The sequence below is a fragment of the Girardinichthys multiradiatus genome, chromosome 19, assembly GCF_021462225.1.
Source record: "Girardinichthys multiradiatus isolate DD_20200921_A chromosome 19, DD_fGirMul_XY1, whole genome shotgun sequence".
Taxonomy (NCBI): Eukaryota; Metazoa; Chordata; class Actinopteri; order Cyprinodontiformes; family Goodeidae; genus Girardinichthys; species Girardinichthys multiradiatus.
The window spans coordinates 3727609-3748097 of record NC_061811.1 but is presented as its reverse complement, the minus strand read 5'-3'; the positions used below and the strand labels follow the sequence as shown (position 1 = coordinate 3748097).

Sequence of the window (20489 nt, the reverse complement as noted above, 5' to 3'; positions counted from 1 at the left end):
GTTCCTACCAGCTTTGCTCATTCAGATGGATGAAGACAGTTTGTCACAATCAACTTTCAAGTCTTGCTCTAGATTCTGGATTTCAGTGTGAACTTCTACCCCCTGAATCTGCTTTCATTTAAACCATCTCATTGTAGCTTTGGACAGATGTTCAAGGTGGTTGTCCTGCAGGAAGGTGAACCTCCACCTCAGTCTCGAGTCTTCTGCAGTCTGATCACCCTGAACATGAGCCTCCCCACAGCATGATGCTGCCACCACCGTGTTAAACTCTGGTGATGTTGAGGCTGATGTTTAGTGTTATTTGTCCATATTTTGGTCTCCCTTTCCTGTGCAAAAAGCTGCATTTATACTGAGATCAAACCAAACCGCTGAAATCTGAAGGCATTTGGTTGCACTAGATTTTACTCGGGGTGTCAGAGTACAGCTTTTCCTTCTCATTCACAGCTATGCAATATTTTTTGTTGATCTGAACATAAAATCTTTTAAGAAATATTGAACTCTGGTTTGAATGTTGCAAAATGTAAAATAATTAAGGGGTTGTGACTACGTTTGTATACTAATATATATGTAAGGTTCTCTTTCAACATTCGTTTCGGTATCTCACTATGGGACACGCCTTCAGCGCCTGTCCCCCAGAAGCTCTATTACATTACGCCAGTCTTGACTGGCAGGCGGAAGTGACGTCCGCTCCCATGGGAGGACTTTCTCCCAGTATAAAAGTCGACGTCACGTAGGTGATCTTCAGTTTAACACCTCTTCTCGCTCCCAGAAGCACCTCTCAGACGGTCATTACAGTAACTTGAGCTAGCTTAACTGTTCACAGAGCGAGCTAACAACTCGGTCGCCGAGCGCTTCTCAATAACTGTGCTCGACTGTTCTGAGTCCCTTTCAACGCTGGTCTGTCGCCAAACAGCAGCGCTGCAACTGGTCACCAAACTAGCTGCAATCTTAACGGAGCTTACGAAGTTGTGTAACTTGCACTCGTTCTCACCATGAACAGAGTCAAGCCACCATCTAGAACCTGCACATGTGGCAATCTCATAGCTGGGGCAGATACCCACTCTGTCTGCGCTTCGTGTCTGGGGCTGCAACATGCCCAGGACGCGTTGGCGTCACCGGCGAGCTGCGAGCATTGTGCACGGCTCTCCCTTAAGTCTCGTCGGCGCAGGCTAGCACGCCAAGCTAGCCTGTCGGAGGTTGATCCTATGATGGGGGTAGCCAATCCCCCGCCACCGGAGCTTCCTGGTACTGATGAGAGAGAGCCCACTTTGGCTGGAGCCAGTTGGGGTGATCAGCTCAACGCTGTCGCGCCACTGACTGACCCAGAGGAAGACGAGGCCGCACTTCCAGTTTTCAGCACTCTTGCTAATGCCGAGTCCGAATCTGAAATGGAGTCCATCAGTCTCGGGTCTGACGACGACGAGCTGGACTGCGGGCCTTATGCCATCCAGTCGGTTGCAAAGCCCTCGGTGACGGATGACACCAGCCGCTGCGGTTCCCCAAACCCGACTGCAACGGACCTGCATGATGTCTGCAGAAGGGCAGCAAAGAAGCTGGGCATCGAGTGGCCGGAAACCCTCACCGAAACTACCACATCTCGATATGAGGGGAAGCGGCTTCCGATAGCCAAATCTTCCGGCAGACAGCTGTTGCCGGTCTTTCCCGAGTGCCTCGAGGAAGCGACCCGGTCCTGGAGCAATCCTCTCACCGCCAAGAACCCCGCCCTGGGAGGGTCGGCGCTGGACTGGACGGGCATGGAGGCCGGCGGGTTTTCACATCTGCCTCCCGTAGAACCTCTGCTGGCATCTCACCTGCACCCATTGCAAAAGTCAGCCATGACAGCGGCAGGACCCACCCTTCCCTTCAAAGCTGACTCTTTTCAGTCCACTCTGAATGAGAAAAGCTACAAGGCGGTGGCTGCATCTGTTAAAGCCTTAAACGCTTCATCTCTTCTCCTCGCTTACCAAGCGGAATTACAGGAGCAGATGACTGGCACACCGATGGCCGATTTGTGGGACGAGTTGTGCGTGGTGACAGACCTATGCCTGCGTCTCCACAGAAGTGCTGTCCAAGCATCCGGGAGAGCCATGGCCCTGATGGTCACTCAGGAGAGAGCTAGATGGCTGAACCTCTCTAGCCTGTCTCAGAGGGAAAAGAACCAGCTCCTCGACACCCCCGTGGACCCGAAGAGCTTATTCGGACCCACTGTGGCAGCCATGCAAAAACGCTGTGAGGAAAAGAAGAGGGAAGGTGAAGCGCTAAAGCTGTGTCTGCCCAGGAAAGCGCAGCCTCCTCCCCCTCCAGCACCCCGTGTGCCGTTCGCTCAAGCGGCGGCTCGACCGGCCTACCGCATCCCCAAACGCCAGCCTCAGCCGCAGTCAGCGGACCGTGGGAAACAAACCGAGCTCAAAGGTGCTTGGGGAAGGAAGCCATTCGCTCCCCCGACGACGCCGGGGAACCAAGCGACCCCTTCCGCTACTGTGAGCGCAAAGAAAAAGAGGCGCGCTACCTAGGGAGCCGTCTTCGGGGTGGGAGAGCAGGATCTGCCAGACACCTGCACCCCCCCTACCAGGACACGTCCTGTCCCAGTTCGAGTTCAGAACGCCACGTTCAAGGCAACTCAAACGGCCTGCAGAGCCGACGTTGGAGCTCATCGTTCAGAGCCGACCGAAGCGGAGGAGGATCAAAGCCACCGAGAGCTCAGTGGAGCCGCAGCTGTGGCCAGAAAGCACACACCAGTGCACAAACACATGCCAGTGTCTAAAAACACGACCTTCCCCCTTCACAACATGTCCAATAAAGTTGTTTTCTGGCACGCATCCAGGCCTGGAGCCGAGGGCGCAGCCACAACAAAAAAAACATGAAAAATATGTTAAAAATGACAGGACATGGCCGTGCAGCTGCACATGAGGCCTCAAGGGGGAGCTCTCACCCTACCTCTAACACAGCAGGCTGTTTTTTCTGTGGAAGAAGCAGACCTGGGACGAGCGCAGCTGGCAGTTGTAGCGGAACAGCAGATCCCTCAGCCGGTGTTGCGCAGTGTTTACACGGAAGCACCTTTAGGTCCACTGGCAAACAACACTCAGCTGTGGCGAGCGTGTGGAGCGTCAGATTGGGTGATAAAGACTGTATCCAAGGGATACAGGCTCCAATTTGTGACAGCCCCACCCCGTTTCAAGGGCATAGTACAGTCATACGCCCGGGGAGAGTCCGCTCGCGTCCTGCAGGAGGAAATAATTTCCCTGCAGCACAAAAGAGCTGTCCGGCTGGTACCGCAGGAGAAAAGCAGAGACGGGTTTTACTCCAGATACTTTCTCGTGCCGAAAAGGGGCGAGGGTCTGCGACCAATATTGGCTCTGCGGGCTCTGAACACATATCTGAGACGGTATTCGTTCAGGATGCTAACACATGCAGCTCTGATAAAGTTTGCGCGTCAAGGAGACTGGTTTGTCTCCATAGACTTGAAAGACGCATATTTCCATATCCCTATATACCCCCCTCACAGAAAATACCTCAGATTTGCGTTTCAGGGAGAGATATACGAGTACCTGGTACTTCCTTTTGGCCTCTCACTGAGCCCACGTGTGTTTGTGAAATGCACCGAGGCAGCCATCGCGCCTCTGAGGGAAAGGGGGATGCGTCTGGCGACGTATATAGACGATTGGCTGATTGCAGTTCAGTCTTTAGAGGAGCTCATGACGCATGCCGAGATGCTTACTTTACATCTGACAGCCCTGGGATTCACAATAAACTGGGAAAAGAGTATTTTAACCCCAGTACAAACAATCACCTTCATTGGCCTGTCCCTGAATTCAGTCGAGTTCAGAGCGCGCCTCTCAGCGGAACGAGTAAAAGCCTTTCAGGCTTGTCTGGCACTCTTTCGCAGAGGCACACAGGTGAAATTCAGGTTATGCCTCAGACTGCTGGGTCTGATGGCGTCTGCGCTGGCGGTCATCACACTCGGCCGTCTACACATGCACCCGTTTCAAAGGTGGGTGGCGTAACTCAGCTTGAGCCCCACACGCCATGCTCACCGCAGCGTCCTGGTTTCTCTCATATGTGCATGCGCGCTGAGCTGGTGGAAGCGTCCCGGTTTTCTCAACACCGGCGTTACCATGGGAACCATCCTGACGAGGAAGGTAATTACCACAGATGCCTCGCTGACAGGCTGGGGAGCCACTCACGAGGGGATGATGGTAAACGGCGTTTGGAGTCCACAAACACAGACAGCTCACATAAATTGTCTGGAACTCCTGGCCGTGATGCTGGCACTGAGACACTTTCTGCCCTTTATCAAAGGGCACCATGTTTTGGTCAGAACGGACAACACAACAGTGGTTGCTTACATCAACAGACAGGGGGGTCTGCGCTCACGTCATTTACACGAGCTGGCATACAGACTGATAATCTGGACCAGCTCACACTTGCTGTCGCTAAGAGCGACTCACGTGCCAGGGGTAATGAACAGAGGCGCGGATCTGCTGTCAAGGGGCAATCCCCGCTACAAGGAGTGGAAACTCCACAGCGAGGTGATGACCCAGATATGGAAGAGGTACGGCCGAGCGGAGGTCGACCTCTTCGCATCAGGGGAAAATGCTCAGTGTCCGATGTTTTTCTCACTGACAGAGCAACAAGCTCCGCTTGGGCTGGATGCTCTAGCGCACAAATGGCCGCCGGCCCTACTGTACGCCTTTCCCCCGCTGGAACTGATCATTCCTACTCTCGCCAGGGTGCGAGAGGGAAAACACTCACTCATTCTGATAGCTCCCCGCTGGCCAGGGAAACATTGGCTAGCGGAGATTTTTCAGATGCTACACGGCGAGCCATGGCGGCTTCCCCTCCTCAGAGATCTCCTGACGCAGGCACGCGGAGAAATATTTCATCCGCATCCAGAACACATGGCCCTATGGGCCTGGCCTGTGAGGGGTTAAATCTGGCTGCCAGTGGGCTTCCCCAGAGCGTTATTGACACAATTCAAAATGCAAGGGGCGTTTCCACGCGTAACGTGTATGAGGGTAAATGGCAGGCATTTGTGGGTTGGTGCGCAAAACCTATGGTGAGCGTAATGCAAAGCCCTGTGTCGGACGTTTTAACTTTTCTGCAGGCACTGTTGGATAAAGGCTTGGCTTTTTCCACTGTGAAGGTGTACCTGGCTGCTATTTCAGCCTGTCACGTTGGCTTTGGTGACAGTGGGGCAGCACCCCCTGGTGTGTCAATTCATGAAAGGTGCACGACGGCTCCGTCCAGTGTCGAGGAGCCTCACTCCTTCATGGGATTTACCTATGGTACTCGATGCGTTGTCACGTGCACCGTTCGAACCGTTGCAGCAGGTTGAGCTCAAAGTGCTTTCCTTTAAAACGGCCTTATTGATTGCTCTGGTTTCTGCTAAGCGTGTGAGTGACATTCAAGCGCTTTCAGTTAACCCGTCCTGCATGCAGTTTCTGGGTGAGTCAAGGGTTTTACTGAAACCTAATCCTGCCTTTATACCTAAGGTTGCTACGGCTCTGCCATGCCGTGCCCTTGAATTAATGGCTTTCTATCCACCACCATTCTCCTCTCAGGAGCATGAACGACTGCATACGCTCTGCCCAGTACGAGCTCTGCGGTTACATGTGGAAAAAACCGCAGATTTTCGTAAATCAGAGCAGCTGTTTGTGTCGTGGGCTTCATCACATAAAGGAAAGCCTCACAAAGCAACGTCTTTCGCATTGGGTAGTGGAGGCTATTATTATGGCTTATGAGAGCAGAGGCCTTGCACCCCCTGCAGGTCTGCGGGCTCATTCCACTCGTGGTGTGGCATCATCCTGGGCATTGTTCCAGGGTATACCTGTGGAGGAAATATGTGAGGCTGCCAACTGGGCGACCCCTAACACCTTCACTAGGTTCTATAAACTGGATGTCACCAGGCCCACACTGGCTCACACAGTTCTGGGTGTGGGTTCCACATTGCCATGAATGCAAGATGCAATCTGTTGGTCTTCGAGTGAGCTTATCTGGCAATACGGGAGCAAAATATATCCCATAGTGAGATACCGAAACGAATGTTGAAAGAGAACTTTAGGTTAAGGATTTAACCCCGGTTCTCTGAAACATGAGTGAGGGATCTCACCAGATCACCCTCCTTGCAGGGAGCGAGGAAGAGGTGTACTTATTAAACTGAAGATCACCTACGTGACGTCGACTTTTATACTGGGAGGAAGTCCTCCCATGGGAGCGGACGTCACTTCCGCCTGCCAGTCAAGACTGGCGTAATGTAATAGAGCTTCTGGGGGACAGGCGCTGGAGGCGTGTCCCATAGTGAGATACCTCACTCATGTTTCAGAGAACCGGGGTTAAATCCTTAACCTAAAGTTATGTTGAATAAGGAAGGGGTGTAGCTTAGCATCTAAACCAAGAATATTTAATCTGCTAGAAATGTCTAAATGACCTCATCTCCTTTTGTTTTCACTCTAGATGACCGAACATATCATTTTCAAGCGGAGGATGACCAGGACTGTCAGATGTATGTGCCTGTTCCTCATCTTTCATCTTGTACCCCAGTTTATCCTCTTTATTATCTAAGCTACTTTCCTAACAGTTTCCATTTAAGGCAGCCATTCATCTTTACCTCCTCAACTACCTTTTTCTTGCCTTCCTCCTCTCACAGTATGACTCAAGCCACTTTCTCCTTTTCTTGTTTATACCTCTGTGGGTATTTTCTCCCCCTGACCTCATGTCTGCTTTATTGTTTTATCTCCTCCTAGCTGGATCTCCGTTCTGCAGAACAGTAAGGAGGAGGCGCTGAATCAGGCATTTAAGGGGGACCACCATGTTGGCGAGAACAACATTGTGCAGGAGCTGACGAAGGCGATTCTGGGAGAAGTCAAGAGGATGACGGGGAATGACGTGTGCTGCGACTGCGGGGCCCCCAGTGAGTGGCAAAGATAAACACACAAACCCTGATGACTGTAGTGGTGAAATATTAGGACACCCTAAACCAACCCGTGCGTTCTGACAAATTTGGACAAATGCACATTTCATATTTAATAAAAGATCTTTTAAAATCTATGTTAAATTTATTAAATGCCATTTCTAATGAGGAATAAAGTAGGACGCCCACATGCTTATTCCCACCTAAAACGTTTGCTGTTTAAACCTCAGACCTCCTGACTGTTGAGGTGAGAGTGAACACCATGATGAGATCCAAAGATCTGTCCAGGCTTTCAGAGAAAACGTATCAGCTTCTGGTCTGGTTAAGGACTTAAAACCTGAAATCAGTCATTCCACTGTATGGAAGATAATATGCCCAAGTCTGACCTTCCAAGTAGGTTCACCCAGAGAGCAGACCGTAAGACGCTGAACGAACTCTCCAAAAACCTTAAAATGTCACCACTGGACCTGCAGCTGGTTCTTGCTGCTGTTCATATGAAAGTGTGTACCTGTACAACAAACGGTACAAGTTCCTCTTTAATAAGGTGGGTGTATGAAGGAAACCTTTCTTTTCTAAGAAAACATGGAGGCCACAGTGAGGCTTGATGAAGACAGAGACCAGGTCTTCTGGAATAATGTTCTGGACAGATGAAGGTAACAAGAATCCACCTTGAATTTGTTTGTGTTTCAGAGGGAGTTTGAGGGAAATGTCCAACCATCTGTAAAAAACATAAAGCATAAATTAGAACTGGACCCTACAATATGACGATGGCCCAGAACACACCAGTAAATCCACCAAGGAGTGGCTCAGACTCAGGAAATGGAAAGTTCTGGGCCTAGTCAAAGCCTAGATGTTGATCTCATTGAGATGCTGTGGAGGTACTTGAAACAGGTTGAGCATGCAAGAAAGCTTCTGACTTAAGTTATCACATTTAAAGGAGGAAAGACCAGCTATTAAGGTGTAGGGTGTCCTAACGTTTTCCTCAGTTGGAAAAAACATTTTTGTTGACATCTTTTGTTTAATAATTAAAATGCGGCTGATTTTCAGGGTTTATTTGTAATTAAATCACTTTAGTGTCCAGATATGCATATTAGCCACATACAGTTGTGCTCATATGTTTACATACCCTGGTGGAATTTTAGATTTTTGGCCATTTTTCAGAGAATATGAATAACACAAAAACTGTTGTTTCATTCATGGTTTGTGGTTGTGTGAAGCTTTTTATTTTCAAACGACTATTTTTACTATTTTTAAATCATAATAACAAATGTCAAAAATTCCACCAGAGTATGTAAACTTATGACAACAACTGTAAATGTGACTATTTCTTTGGACGTATTGTGTATTTAATCAGACATCCTAATTTCTTCTCATGACTGCACATTACATATAAATAATAATTTCCTTTTAAATTTATGAATCAGTTAGCTACCTGTATTTGATTTTGAACATTTTATCGTCTTGATGTTGCTCCGCATACTTTTACACTGATCGGTCCAAATATTAACACTTCTGACCAGCTAACTGGATGATGTGTTAAAATTGAATCTGAAGGCTAAAATTTGACATGACAGGAAAAACAAGACATGTTTTGGTAATCCTAAATATAGTTTTAGCTTTTTACATACGACTATAAGCATGATCCTTTTAAAACAAGTCAGTTAGAAATCCAACATATTTCTAAACTATTTGTTGACTATTCCTTGATAAAGTTGTCTCACACATTCCAGAGCTCGCTGATAAACATTTAGTTTTATCTACATTTAAAACAAGTTGCATGCAATAGGATCTGTCTTGTATTCAGTCAACGGCATGTTGGAGACGTGAAGCCCTGGCTGAAGTTGCTGCAGAGAAGTAAATTACAGTGTCATCAACATAAAAGTGAATTTATAAAGCTCTGTGTAATGTTATCTATACTTTATATAGAGAAAACAATAATGGGCCGAGAACTGAACCTAGTGGAACCTCGTTAAGTTTGAGGTAGAACCCTCTATCTCAGTGGTTCTCAGTCCTGGTCCTGAAGGCCCACTACTGCTTCATTTAGATGTATCCCTGCTGCCACACAACTGACTTGAAGGAGCGGGTGATTTACCGGTTCTGCAGCACTAGCTGGGATGCTAAGGAGGTAATGCAGTCAGTTTAATTCAGGTGTACTGGACCAGGAACACATGTCAAACATGATGGACTGTGGGACTTAGAACCACTGGAATCTGAATGGCTTGGGTTCTACCTGCAAATAACTAACAACCATACAACAGCTCGTTTAGAAAAAGCAGTATAAGACGATCGAATTAAGCAATCAGCAAAATGAAAGGCTTCGGATAAGCTAAAAAACATTGAAAGATGGCCCTGCTTGACATCAGGAGGTTTTTCATGTCTATCATTTCCAGCTTTTTATGGGAAAACATCAAAGCTGGCTCAGATGTTCCAGAAATAATGTCTGTTCTCTGTTACTTTTGTTTCTCAGATCCAACGTGGTTGTCCACCAACCTGGGCATCCTCACCTGTATTGAATGTTCAGGAATCCACAGGGAGCTCGGAGTCCACTACTCTCGGATCCAGTCTCTCACTTTGGATGTACTCAGCACCTCAGAGCTCTTGGTAGACATATTCTCCTTTGTTTTATAATGTAGACTTTTTTTGTTGCAGTTCTCCTAAACTGAATGTAGAAACATTGAGGTCAATAAGAGGTTGTATCCTCCTCAGCCTCACTCTATTTCTCTTGCATTGAGTCTCTAAAATGAGAATAGCTGAGATTTAGTTTGGCTTTTTTTTAGTCATGGTTTGGTGCAGAGATTTACAGCCTGTGGGACATCTGGGATTAAATGCTTCCAGTCATGATGTCTTTAAGACACAGTCAGACATGGCTGGCTCCTCTCACAGCTCAGGACAGGGGTGTGTTCACGGCTGCTCTGATGCCCTTGGTTCAGACAGAAAAATTACTCAGAATTAGTTTGAATTTATTTATCTGCCTTTATGTGAGTGTGTGTGTGTGTGTGTGTACTTGTACTTGTTGCTGAGTGAGAACCAATTTTCGTATTTTTATCGCAAAGTGAGGACATTTTTCTGTTCCTCAGTTTTCCAAATTCCGTTCTTGGGACAGGGGTTAGGTTTAGGACTATGGTATGAATTGAGTTCTTGTTAGGGTTAGGGTTAGTGTTAGGGTCAGGGTTAGGCACTAAAAATTAAGGAAAATTAATGGAAGTCAATGGAAGTAACTGAAAAGTCCTCATAAAGATAGTAAAACACGGATGTGTGTGTGTGTGTGTGTGTGTGTGTGTGTGTGTGTGTGTGTGTGTGTGCGCTCCACAGCTGGCCAAGAACGTGGGGAATGCAGGCTTTAATGAAATAATGGAAGCATGTTTAAATGCTGAAAAGGTGGTGAAACCGAACCCAGCGAGCGACATGTAAGTCCTCTCTTCTAGCACATTTGCATGATAACATCACTGCTCTTCTGCTTGTCCTGCTCTCTTGTTTGTCTAGCATTAAGTTCTTCCATTAATGTTTCACAGCTTCAGCAGCCTCCTCCTGACCTGTGTAGTATTAAATTAGGTTGTATGTATATTAGACTAGAGTTCTCACCTAGAATAAAATTTACCTCCATGACACTTACTCCAGGTGTGCTGCTTTTAATAACCTGTGTTTGAGGTAGAGTAGAACCTTGCAGAAGAACTTGTAATGTCGGACTTTTCACACATTTGTTACATTACAACAGCAGACTGGAGAAGTTTAAACGGGGGTTAGGTTCTAAAACAAGCTTTGAACATCTCACAGCTCCGTTCAGTCCGTCATCTGAACATGGAAAGAGGCCTTCCAAGACATGGAGGTCCACCTAAACTGGTAGGCTGGGCAAGGAGACCATTAATCAGAGAGCTAAGAGCTCTATGGTAGCTCTGGAGGAGCTGCAGAGATCCGCGTTCAAGTTGGAGAATTCTCTACACGAACTATTAGTTGTGTACTCCACCTATAGGGCCTTTATGGAAGAAGAAAACCACACAGCTCTGAAGACGTTCCTAAAAGCCATGTAGGGGGCAGAACAAACATGTGGAAGAAGGTCATCTGGTCAGATGAGACCAAAATTAAGCTCTGTCACACAGTTAGTGGAGGAAGGTTAACACAAAGACACCCCAATCCCTACAACAGTAACAAACCTCGGTGGGAGACTGGAGCCTCATCTTTCATTTAAAAAAGCACCTCAATTATCTGTTTAAAACTTGTTTCTTCTACCTTAAAAATATCTCCAAACTCTGCCCCTTTCTCAGCCTCAATGACACTGAAAACCTGGTCCATGCCTTTGTCTCAGGCTCAATTACTGTAATGCCTTGCTCATGGGGATTCCTGCAAAGACTATCCAGAAGCTGCAGTACCTCCAAAGCTGTGCTGCAAGAATCTGTATGAAAGTTCGTAGAGTGGAACACAGTTCTCCATAAACTTCAATGGCTCCCCATTACCTACAGAATCCATTACAAGCTTCTCTGATCAGCCATCAGTGTATTTATAGCAATGCTCCTAAATCCTCCTTACACCCCACCCATCTACCCGTTCCCTCTGCCCACATCACACCAACCTCCTTAATGGTGAAACATGGTGGTGGTAGCATCATAATGTGGGGATGCTTTTCTTTATATGGGTGAGAACAAATGCACACCCCACCTTTCAGACTGATGGTCTCTCACATAAAATCCTACTGAAATAGATTGAAGTTTGTGGTTTTAATGTAACAAAATGTGAAAAAGTCCTAAAGGTGTGAATACTTAAGGGTCCTGAGCCTCATTTTATAGAACAACTGTTTATGTCATCGTACCGCTCCACCAGGCAGACGAGGAAAGACTTCATCATGTCCAAATACATCGAGAAACAATTCGCCAAGAAGAAGTGTCCTGACGCGACGTCGCGGCTGCACACGTTGTGCGAGGCGGTGAAGGCTCGGGACATCTTCTCCCTCATCCAGGTCTACGCCGAGGGGGTGGACCTCATGGAGCCCATACCGCTCGCCAACGGACATGTAAGAATGCAACAGTCCTTTTAATTATTTCAGCGACGAAGACACCTTCTGCTCGTCTGTGGAAGCTTATATTTATAAAGTGGTGGTTTCTGCTTTAGGAACAAGGAGAGACAGCTCTTCATCTGGCTGTTAGGCTGGTAGACAGAACATCTCTTCATATCGTGGACTTTCTTACTCAGAACAGGTGAGCAGAGCAGAACTCTGGGTGCTTTCAGAAAGTGATTATTAAATTACACCACTTTACAGGCCTTGTTGCTGCTTCAGAGGCAGTTTAAATGTGTCCCTTTTATTCTAATTCTGTAAAAAGCATTTTGCATAAAGATTTGATCCTTTCTGTAATTGTCAGTTTTCTTCAAGACAACCTTGGTCCTTTAATCAAGAAAATTATTAGTTATTTAGTATAATCCTACAGTGCTTTGCAAAACGTTTCATACCCCTTAAACTTTTCAGATTGTGTCATGTTACACAAAGTATTTTACTTCGATTTTTTTATAGAATAGAACAAAATAAAGTAGTGCATAAATGACTGTTCTGAACAAATAAAAATCTGAAAAGTTTGGCATGCATTTATTTTAATTTTTTCCTGGGAGATTGCTTAAGAACCTAACCCTGGTTTAAACTTTTCTCCCTCACCTGTCTGCTGGGCTCTTTGGTCGTCATGATGCTTTTTGTTCTCTAATGTTCTCTAACAAACATCTGAGGCCAGAAACAGAACATTTGTTGTTAGATTTAGATTAAATTTCACATAAGGTGGACTCTGTATACTAATTAGGTAACTAGTAATTGGTTGCACTGGATTTACTTAGTGTATCAGAGTAAAGGGGACGGAATACAAAATGCCCGCTACACTTTTTAGATTTTTATTTGTAAAAGAAATCTGGAAATAATGCCAATATGATAAATAATGAAAAAAAGCCAATAAAGTGCATTGGCATTTGTGGTTGTAAATGTGACGAGTTGTTAAAGAAAAGGTTTAAGGGGAATGAATACTTTAAGGCACCAGATGTCTTTTTGGAGGTTCTTCGATGTGGACCAGACCTGGACAGCAGAGTAAAAGTGATGGATTTTCTGGTTTCTGTCTGTGTTTAGTTTGAATTTGGATAAGCAGACGGCCAAAGGCAGCACAGCTCTGCACTACTGCTGCCTGACCGACAACAGTGAATGTCTGAAGCTGCTGCTGCGTGGAAAGGCCTCCATAGATATAGGTGAGAAGATGCATTAGCAGAAAAGGTTCAGTTTTTTTTCCAGTTTTATGCCTTGATTCCTCTAAGCTGCTGCAATTTAGAGGAAAAAAATCACCTCTCTTCAGTGTCATTCTCATCCTCACATTCACTCGTCTCCAAGCCTTTTGGCCTAAGTTCCCATACATGCAGCTCTAGAAAACAAACCATGGTGGCCTTTTTCTCACAACACTAATGTTTGTGCTCTGCTCTGAAATCAACAAAACAGCCAGATAACACATCCAGAGAAAAGGAGGCCATAGTGAAGCTTCTCAGTGTGGGAAATTGCTTAATTACACACTGCTCATGTCTCAGTGGTAGAAGGAGAGAAAATAGGCAGAATGTTTGTCCTCGTCTGCAGTGGGAATTAAAGGGCAATAACACTTTTCTCCTGTTTTCTTTTCCACTTTAAGCGAATGAAGCCGGGGAGACGCCGCTGGATATCGCTCGGAGGCTCAAACACGCTCAGTGTGAGGAGCTGGTGAGCGTACTGCACTAAAACCTGCCAGAACCTCCATCACTCCTCAGATCTGTAAGAACTGTCAGTCAGCTGTGTGTTGATTTGTGTGTCTGTGCTTACAGCTTAGCCAAGCTCTGGCAGGAAAATTTAACGCCCACGTTCATGTCGAGTATGAGTGGCGTCTGAAGCACGAGGACCTAGATGAGAGCGATGAGGATCTGGATGAGAAGGTGAGCGACTGGTCTGTGGCACCTCTGAGTAGGTCTGAACTGGTGTGAGATTTTGATTGTATGTCAGCAGTGAGGGAAAATATCACAGTTTCACAGTATTTACACCAGGATTATAAAAAAGAATGCGTAACATTGTAAAATGTCAAAGTTATAATCATTAATAAAAAAATATTTCATGAATATAAATCTCATAGTGATGACATCGAATCAAAACATTTTTACATTGTATGTCAACATTATAATGTTGAAACTGGAGATTATGTCTTTGAATTTTAACATTATATTTTGAAATTATCATTAAATCTCAAATGTATGGCATTTAATCTCAATATATGACTTCCATAGTCAGAGGTATGACTTTAAATCTTAAGATTGACTTTGTATTTCCAAATTTTAATATGCTCCTGCAAGAACATCTGCAAATATGTTATTGTCTCGATGTTATGGATAAATAACTCTAAAACACTGATTATGTTTTTTTCCTACATTTACCCACCTTCTCGCCTGTGACCTTCATCCAGCCGAGTCCTCATCGGAGAGACGACCGTCCGGTCAGCTGTTACACCCCCAGCAGTAACTCCCACCTACAGTCCAGTCTGGGACCCACAGGCCGGGACGGCGTGGGTCTCGGTAAGGACAAGCACCGCCTCTTCATGCCCAGCCTGGTTAACAACGAGACTTATGGCACCATCCTTAATGCCGGCTCCCCTCAGCCAGGCTCCACCTCAGCTCCACCCCTGCCCCCAAGGAACATGGGTAAGGTCACATGCAAGAACCACTTAAGTCTTGAAGGGCCAAAATATCCTGATGTAGTTTGTGAGTATATAACTTTTAATGTAATCAAAAAGTCCAGATAAGTCTGATAACTGGTCTGACCTGAAACTGGCTTGAGAACAACAATGCCCTGCTAACAGAGTTCATTGTGGGTCTTTATGTGAACATCGTCAGCTACAGTTTTTAACCCTGTCAGTGATGGTGTAGAACACTGCAAACAAACTGGAGGAGAAAGAGCCATTCCTTCTCTTTATTTAGTCCCTCCTTTCCCATCTCTTACAGCCCAGTTCTCCTCTCTGGGAGGAATCGGTCAGTCCTCTACCTCCAGCTCCTGGAAACCAGGTTCTTTAGACCTGGTCAGCCGACAACGATCGTCCTCAGACCCTCCCAACATCCACCCCCCTGTCCCCCCAATGAGGCTCACTTCCACTGGAGGTATGAACCCCTGACTTTAGATCATCTGTTTGACGGAATAAATCCTCACCATCATTTATTGTCCCAGTTGGGAAGCAACAGGTCCTCCAGAAATACAGTACAACAAAAACACAGTCAGCTCACGTCCAACGTCCCACACAACAACAAAAAAACATTACGAGTCATATGTTAAAACTGATTCAATAAAAGACATAAAAAGTTATCTATCTATCAACATTAAATAAAACTGTAACTTCCCAAGAAAGTACAGCCATTGGTGGCTTTTCATAAGGACTGCTTCACATCTTCCAAGGTATTCATACAGTCCCACCTTCTCAGTGTCTGTACGGTTAATTCTGGTCTCTGATAGAGGGTGAGAATTCAACAGCGTCTTTAGTGTTTCAGTAAATGTTGCCTTTAAGTCCAACAGCTTTCAGAACCATGGAGATGTATGCAGAACCTAACCTTTGTGTTAAATCCTGGACTGAAATCTGGATTCCAGTGCAGTGTTAATGTGGGGGTTCTCACTCGTTTATAAGATCTTTATTGTGTTATATAATCTCAGATGATATTTTAGTGTCTTTAATTGGTTTTATTCTTCAGTTAAACTGTTCTGCATAAAGCTAATCTTTGCATTTTAGCAAATTGTATTGTTAGCATAGCGGATGGTGTTAGCTAACATTCTATAAGTTGCATTTAGCAAATGCTGGTATATTACTTAACTTTAGGTAGAGAACAAATGTTGCTTTTGATACACAATATGCTTATTTTAGCATATTAGCTACTGCTAGCATTTTGCTAATTGCAGCACATAGCTTCCTGTTAGCTAACACACTCTTATTAGCAGCTAGGTAATAGATATTATTTGCAATGAGTAGCGACATGCTAATATTAGCATTTTCAAAATACTGTTCTAGGAACTTTAAAGCCCAAGGCTGATGCATTTTCGGCCTAACTCGTTAACAAAAACTTTATTGTGGTGGTACGGTGGCAAGCACCATGAAAATTTCTCCAGGAATTTATTTAGCTTTCTTTTTAAAATTGCTGGGAGAATATAACCACATTTCTTTGACCTGCTGTACAGGACATTGACTTCCAATTTACTCCACTGACATACAAGATAATACAGGTTAGCCGTACATCTCTTGTGTCTATGTAACAAACATCATTTCAGCCAAATAATGGCTGGTTTACATTACCTAAAAGGGAGTTAAAAAGAGTCCATTGTTGAGCATTTTACGTTACTAAAAACTTGTGTTGATGTGTGTTTCAGGTCTTGGTCTCGCCCCTGTAGCCAAGATGGAAGCCATGAGCATTCAGCCCAAGTCCGGTCAGGGTCCGCTGGGGACCAGGTCGGTGCCACCAAAATCTCCTGCTGGGTAAGAACACAAAGGGACACCGCAAACCTCAGATAGAGATGGAGTCATATAAATACCACTGCTGTAGCATGACCTCACAGTTCTCCCTGGTTGTGATGTAATAAATCTGTATCAGTGCTGCTGCCAGCTTCAGAGAGCCGAGTCTTTACAGCAGTGAGCTGATCGTCTACATTTACTGTGTTTACAGCAGTGATAAAAGCTTCAGCCGAGGATTCCTTAATCGAAGTGAATCTATAGAAAGAGCAGGTGAGTGCATAAATAAGAAGGCACCCAGTTTACAGAAAGAAGCATGTCGTACCATTGATCTGCTAAAGTTTTTTTTAACCTTCCTTTTGAAAGTATGGAAAGTTGTGGCAGTGATGTAGTTTCCTTTTTCCTGTTCCAGCTAAGGAAGTGCCAGGATGCCCCCAGAACTCAGTGTCTCCTGCCCTCATGTCAAGGAAGGCATACCCAGTGAGTCTTTCATTCATCTTCATAATTACCCAGATTATATTTTAGTTAATTGTTTATTTTATTGTGTGTTTATTATTTTTTTCATTTTTTCTAGTCCTGTGTTTTTCTCTTATTTGGGTTCTGTAATCTCCCTTTTTGTTGTTCCTGTGTTTCTATTGGCTTCCTGTCCATTTAATTTCCTTCCTATAGTCCTCATTTGGGCTTTGGAAAAGACCCTCCTCTCTCACTTAGAGTAAAGAAGCTGTTAGCCCCTTTCTGGAAATGTTAACATGCAAACACGTCTGATTGGATATGCTTTTTTCTCTTGTTTTTAGGCTCGAACCAAACCAGTTCTGATTCAGCTGTAGTTGTAGATAACCCCATAAACAAATTTGCAGAGATTTTAATAGATTTGATTGTTTTCTATTTTGCATTTGTAGCTGTTATTCTACAGTTAAGAGGAAAAGCAAATCCCAGTAATAAGGCAAAGGCCATCCACTGCCAGCCAAGACTTCAGTGCTATCTGGATGGTGCCCAGTAGTTTAGATATTACAGATATTAGCTGTAAATATGTATAAAAACAGTTTTCTTTAAAGAGTAGTTTGTATTTTGTTGTAAATTAGTTTGTGATTGTGTGTTTCCATATAGAGAAACTGCTCTGTGCTCACCAGCGTTAGCCCTTCTTCATTCTCCTACAGATTTAATTTTAACCTAAAAAGTTACTAAACCAGGTAAACAATGAAAAGACACAGCAAAGAAATATGGGGGTTGGAAATAAAAAGTAATAAGTCATCTGCATAAAGAGAAACTTAATATTGAGTGTGATCTCTCTGGATGTGCTCACAGCAGGGAATATTTAAAGCAGACTAAGCAGGCATGAAGTGACAAAAATAACATTTCTCATGTAAAATATGTGACCTTTACAACAACTATTAGATTGTGTCAATTACCTTTTATTTCTCATCTGCTCCTAAATTTCTTTAGGTTGCGGAATGACGTGCTGCTCTTTGCGAGCTTTTAGCAATCTTTCATTTTTTTGGGTCAGGTTGGTTTTGATAGCTATTTCCTTAATAAATTAAATCCTAATTTGAATGTTGTCTTTGTTTAAAAGTAACACATGCTGACATCTGCTGCGGGACCAATAACTGAGATCAGTGGAGAGGCCTGGGTAACCCTAGTAAATGGGACTCAGTCTAAGACTCGAAGATTCAGATTCTGTTATTTTACACAAGACTGTTAAAAATTACCTAAATCCAACACAGATTCTGAACTTTTTAATGTTTTTGTTCCTGTTGTCTCAGAAGCAGAGACCAAAGCGGGTGAAAGCTGTCTACCACTGCATCGCTGACAACCCCGACGAGCTGACGTTTTCTGAGGGCGAGGTGATCGTAGTGGATGGGGAGGAGGACCAGGAGTGGTGGGTTAGTATCGTTCAAGCACTTTGCACCTATGTTCACATAAAAGCACAAAGCGCTCCCAGTCCATGTAGCTCACTCTGACCCCTGTTTGAAACTGTATTGGCTCAAATCAGAAAGCTGACCTCATTCTAGCCAACCTCACCCCCACCCCACCCCACACACTTTCCCAACCACCTCCTCCTCTTTTTCCGTCTGCCGCTGGTTCCTCTGTGGAGCCCCTTGTGTGGGCGCCAACCAGCTGCAACTTGTTTTCCTCTGCGCCACCTCTGCAGATATGACCATATTTAGTCAGTCTCCTTTTCTGTCCCTGCATGAAGCCACGGTCCCCTGCTGTGCTTTCTCCCCTTTCTGTCCTGCAACCAGCAGGGCTTGTATCACTTTTTGTTTCAAAAATATTGTAACGACTCAGTTATGACCGGCTTAGGCAGGACGAGGTAGGCCTTTTTAACTGAAATAAGACAAGCAGCCTCAGCAGGCAGACTTTAAATCATTCAGTAAATTGGTTTGTTTTCTGATATGTTGCATTCATTGTAAGCATCACCAAATCAGAACATGTGCCAGCTTTTTTATTTTCAGGTCTAGACGACGTTTAAAATGACTCACGCGGACATAATACGTACTTTCTTCCTAATCAGCCCAGGTAATATGAAAGTGGAATCTCATTTTGAAGTCAGTAGTGGGAAGTCTGTTGTGATCTAGACTGTTTTTAACTGTTTGCACACTTTAGATGTAGGTTTTATTAGAGATGAATTCTTCACAGTTTGATTCAATTTTGCTTCAGGAGATCCTGACATTAGTTCATTAGATGTGATTTAAAGTATGGATTATGTTAGGTTATTTACTGTGCCTTACAAAAGTATTCACACTCATTGAACATTGTCACATGTAGTCCTGTTAAAGAACACAGATTCTGCCAATTCTTTGTAAAACAACTCTACTTCAGACAGACTGAATAAGGAGTGTCTGTGAACATCTATTTTTTGCCACAAATTGTCAATTAGGTTTAGGTCTTGACTTTGACTAGACCATTCATCAATACCAGTCCATTGTAGCTATGACTGCAGTTTTTTGTGGCCTTCAACATTTTGTCTTCCAGGATTGTCTTGTATTTAGCTCCATCCATCTTTGCTTCTACTCTCACCACCCTGAAAGAAGGTTTCCCCACAGCATGATGTAGCCACTGCTGTGTTGCATAGCATGGATGTTGTGTTTAGTGTTAATCTTTCTTCACACACAGTGTTTTGCATGTAGGTGAAGCAGTTCAGGTCTCATCTAAATAGAGCACCCTCTGCCACATGTTTGCTGTGTCAAACAGGTCTTCTCATGGCTTTGTTCTTGCCACTCGTCCAAAAGGCCAGATTGGTGGAGAACAGAATAGTTGCCCTGTCCATTTATTCTCACACCTGAGCTATGGCTAATTGTAGCTCCTCCAGAGTTACCATGGGCCTGTTGACTGCTTCTCTGATTAAGGCTCTTCTTGCCCAGCCTGTCAGTTTAAGTGGAGATCCATGTCTTGGTAGGTTTGCATTTGGGATGGGTATCTATCGTGTCATTTAACGTTATCATGAAACATTTCTTAGCGTAAAAGTTGTGCTTTATTGTAACAACAATATATTCTAATTAATCATGTTTGAAAACCCCAAAAACAAGCTGTATTGTCAGAATTGTTGGTTTTAGTATTTTCTCTACTATGAGAGCATCAATATATATCAATAAATTTTAAAATATGATTAAATACAGTTACTGTGTGCAGATTAGCTCTGGGAGATGTTCAAAGCTTGGGATGTTGTTGTAGAACCTAACCCTGCTTTAAACTGAACCAGAACTTTCTCCCTGACCTGTCTGCTGCACTACTTTGTGCTTCTCTTTTGCACAAAATCTTGCTAAACAAACATTGAAGTTTGCGGTTGTAACGTGACGACATGGGGTGTGAGTACGTTTGCAAAGCGTCGAACACGAGAACTGCTTGGGCAGCCTTGAAGAAAATGGTTACTAGTACCTGGAAGTAGAAAATGATCTGATCTCCTAAAGGTTTAAGGATTGAAAAACAACAGGAAAAATATTTTTAAAGCAGGTAGTGTTGAAAGCTGTTCTTTGTTTTATTTACCTGTCCAAAAGTCTCACCGAAGTTAACCAGAGGAATTGGAAAAACTATACCTAAAAGTTGTGAAGCCTTTTTAACTAAAGGGTTGATGCAAAAAACTACAGCTGGTTTTTTTTTTCATGTTTTGAAACCTAACATTTACT

At 44.4% G+C, this 20489-nt stretch overlaps 1 protein-coding gene across 2 annotated transcripts in view; it reads left to right on the top strand.

Moving 5' to 3' along the window:
- The window catches only part of asap2a (ArfGAP with SH3 domain, ankyrin repeat and PH domain 2a), a 74157-nt gene that overhangs the window by 49065 nt on the left and 4603 nt on the right, over positions 1–20489 (top strand). For both annotated transcript variants that reach the window (XM_047392855.1, XM_047392856.1), the window contains 15 exons: positions 6454–6502; positions 6744–6910; positions 9378–9511; positions 10223–10317; positions 11726–11915; positions 12014–12099; positions 13005–13120; positions 13549–13616; positions 13718–13825; positions 14347–14581; positions 14882–15034; positions 16287–16392; positions 16580–16638; positions 16778–16845; positions 18126–18245. In XM_047392855.1, the coding sequence (XP_047248811.1) occupies positions 6454–6502; positions 6744–6910; positions 9378–9511; positions 10223–10317; positions 11726–11915; positions 12014–12099; positions 13005–13120; positions 13549–13616; positions 13718–13825; positions 14347–14581; positions 14882–15034; positions 16287–16392; positions 16580–16638; positions 16778–16845; positions 18126–18245 (1754 nt within the window). The remainder of the gene's footprint in view (positions 1–6453; positions 6503–6743; positions 6911–9377; positions 9512–10222; positions 10318–11725; positions 11916–12013; positions 12100–13004; positions 13121–13548; positions 13617–13717; positions 13826–14346; positions 14582–14881; positions 15035–16286; positions 16393–16579; positions 16639–16777; positions 16846–18125; positions 18246–20489) is intronic.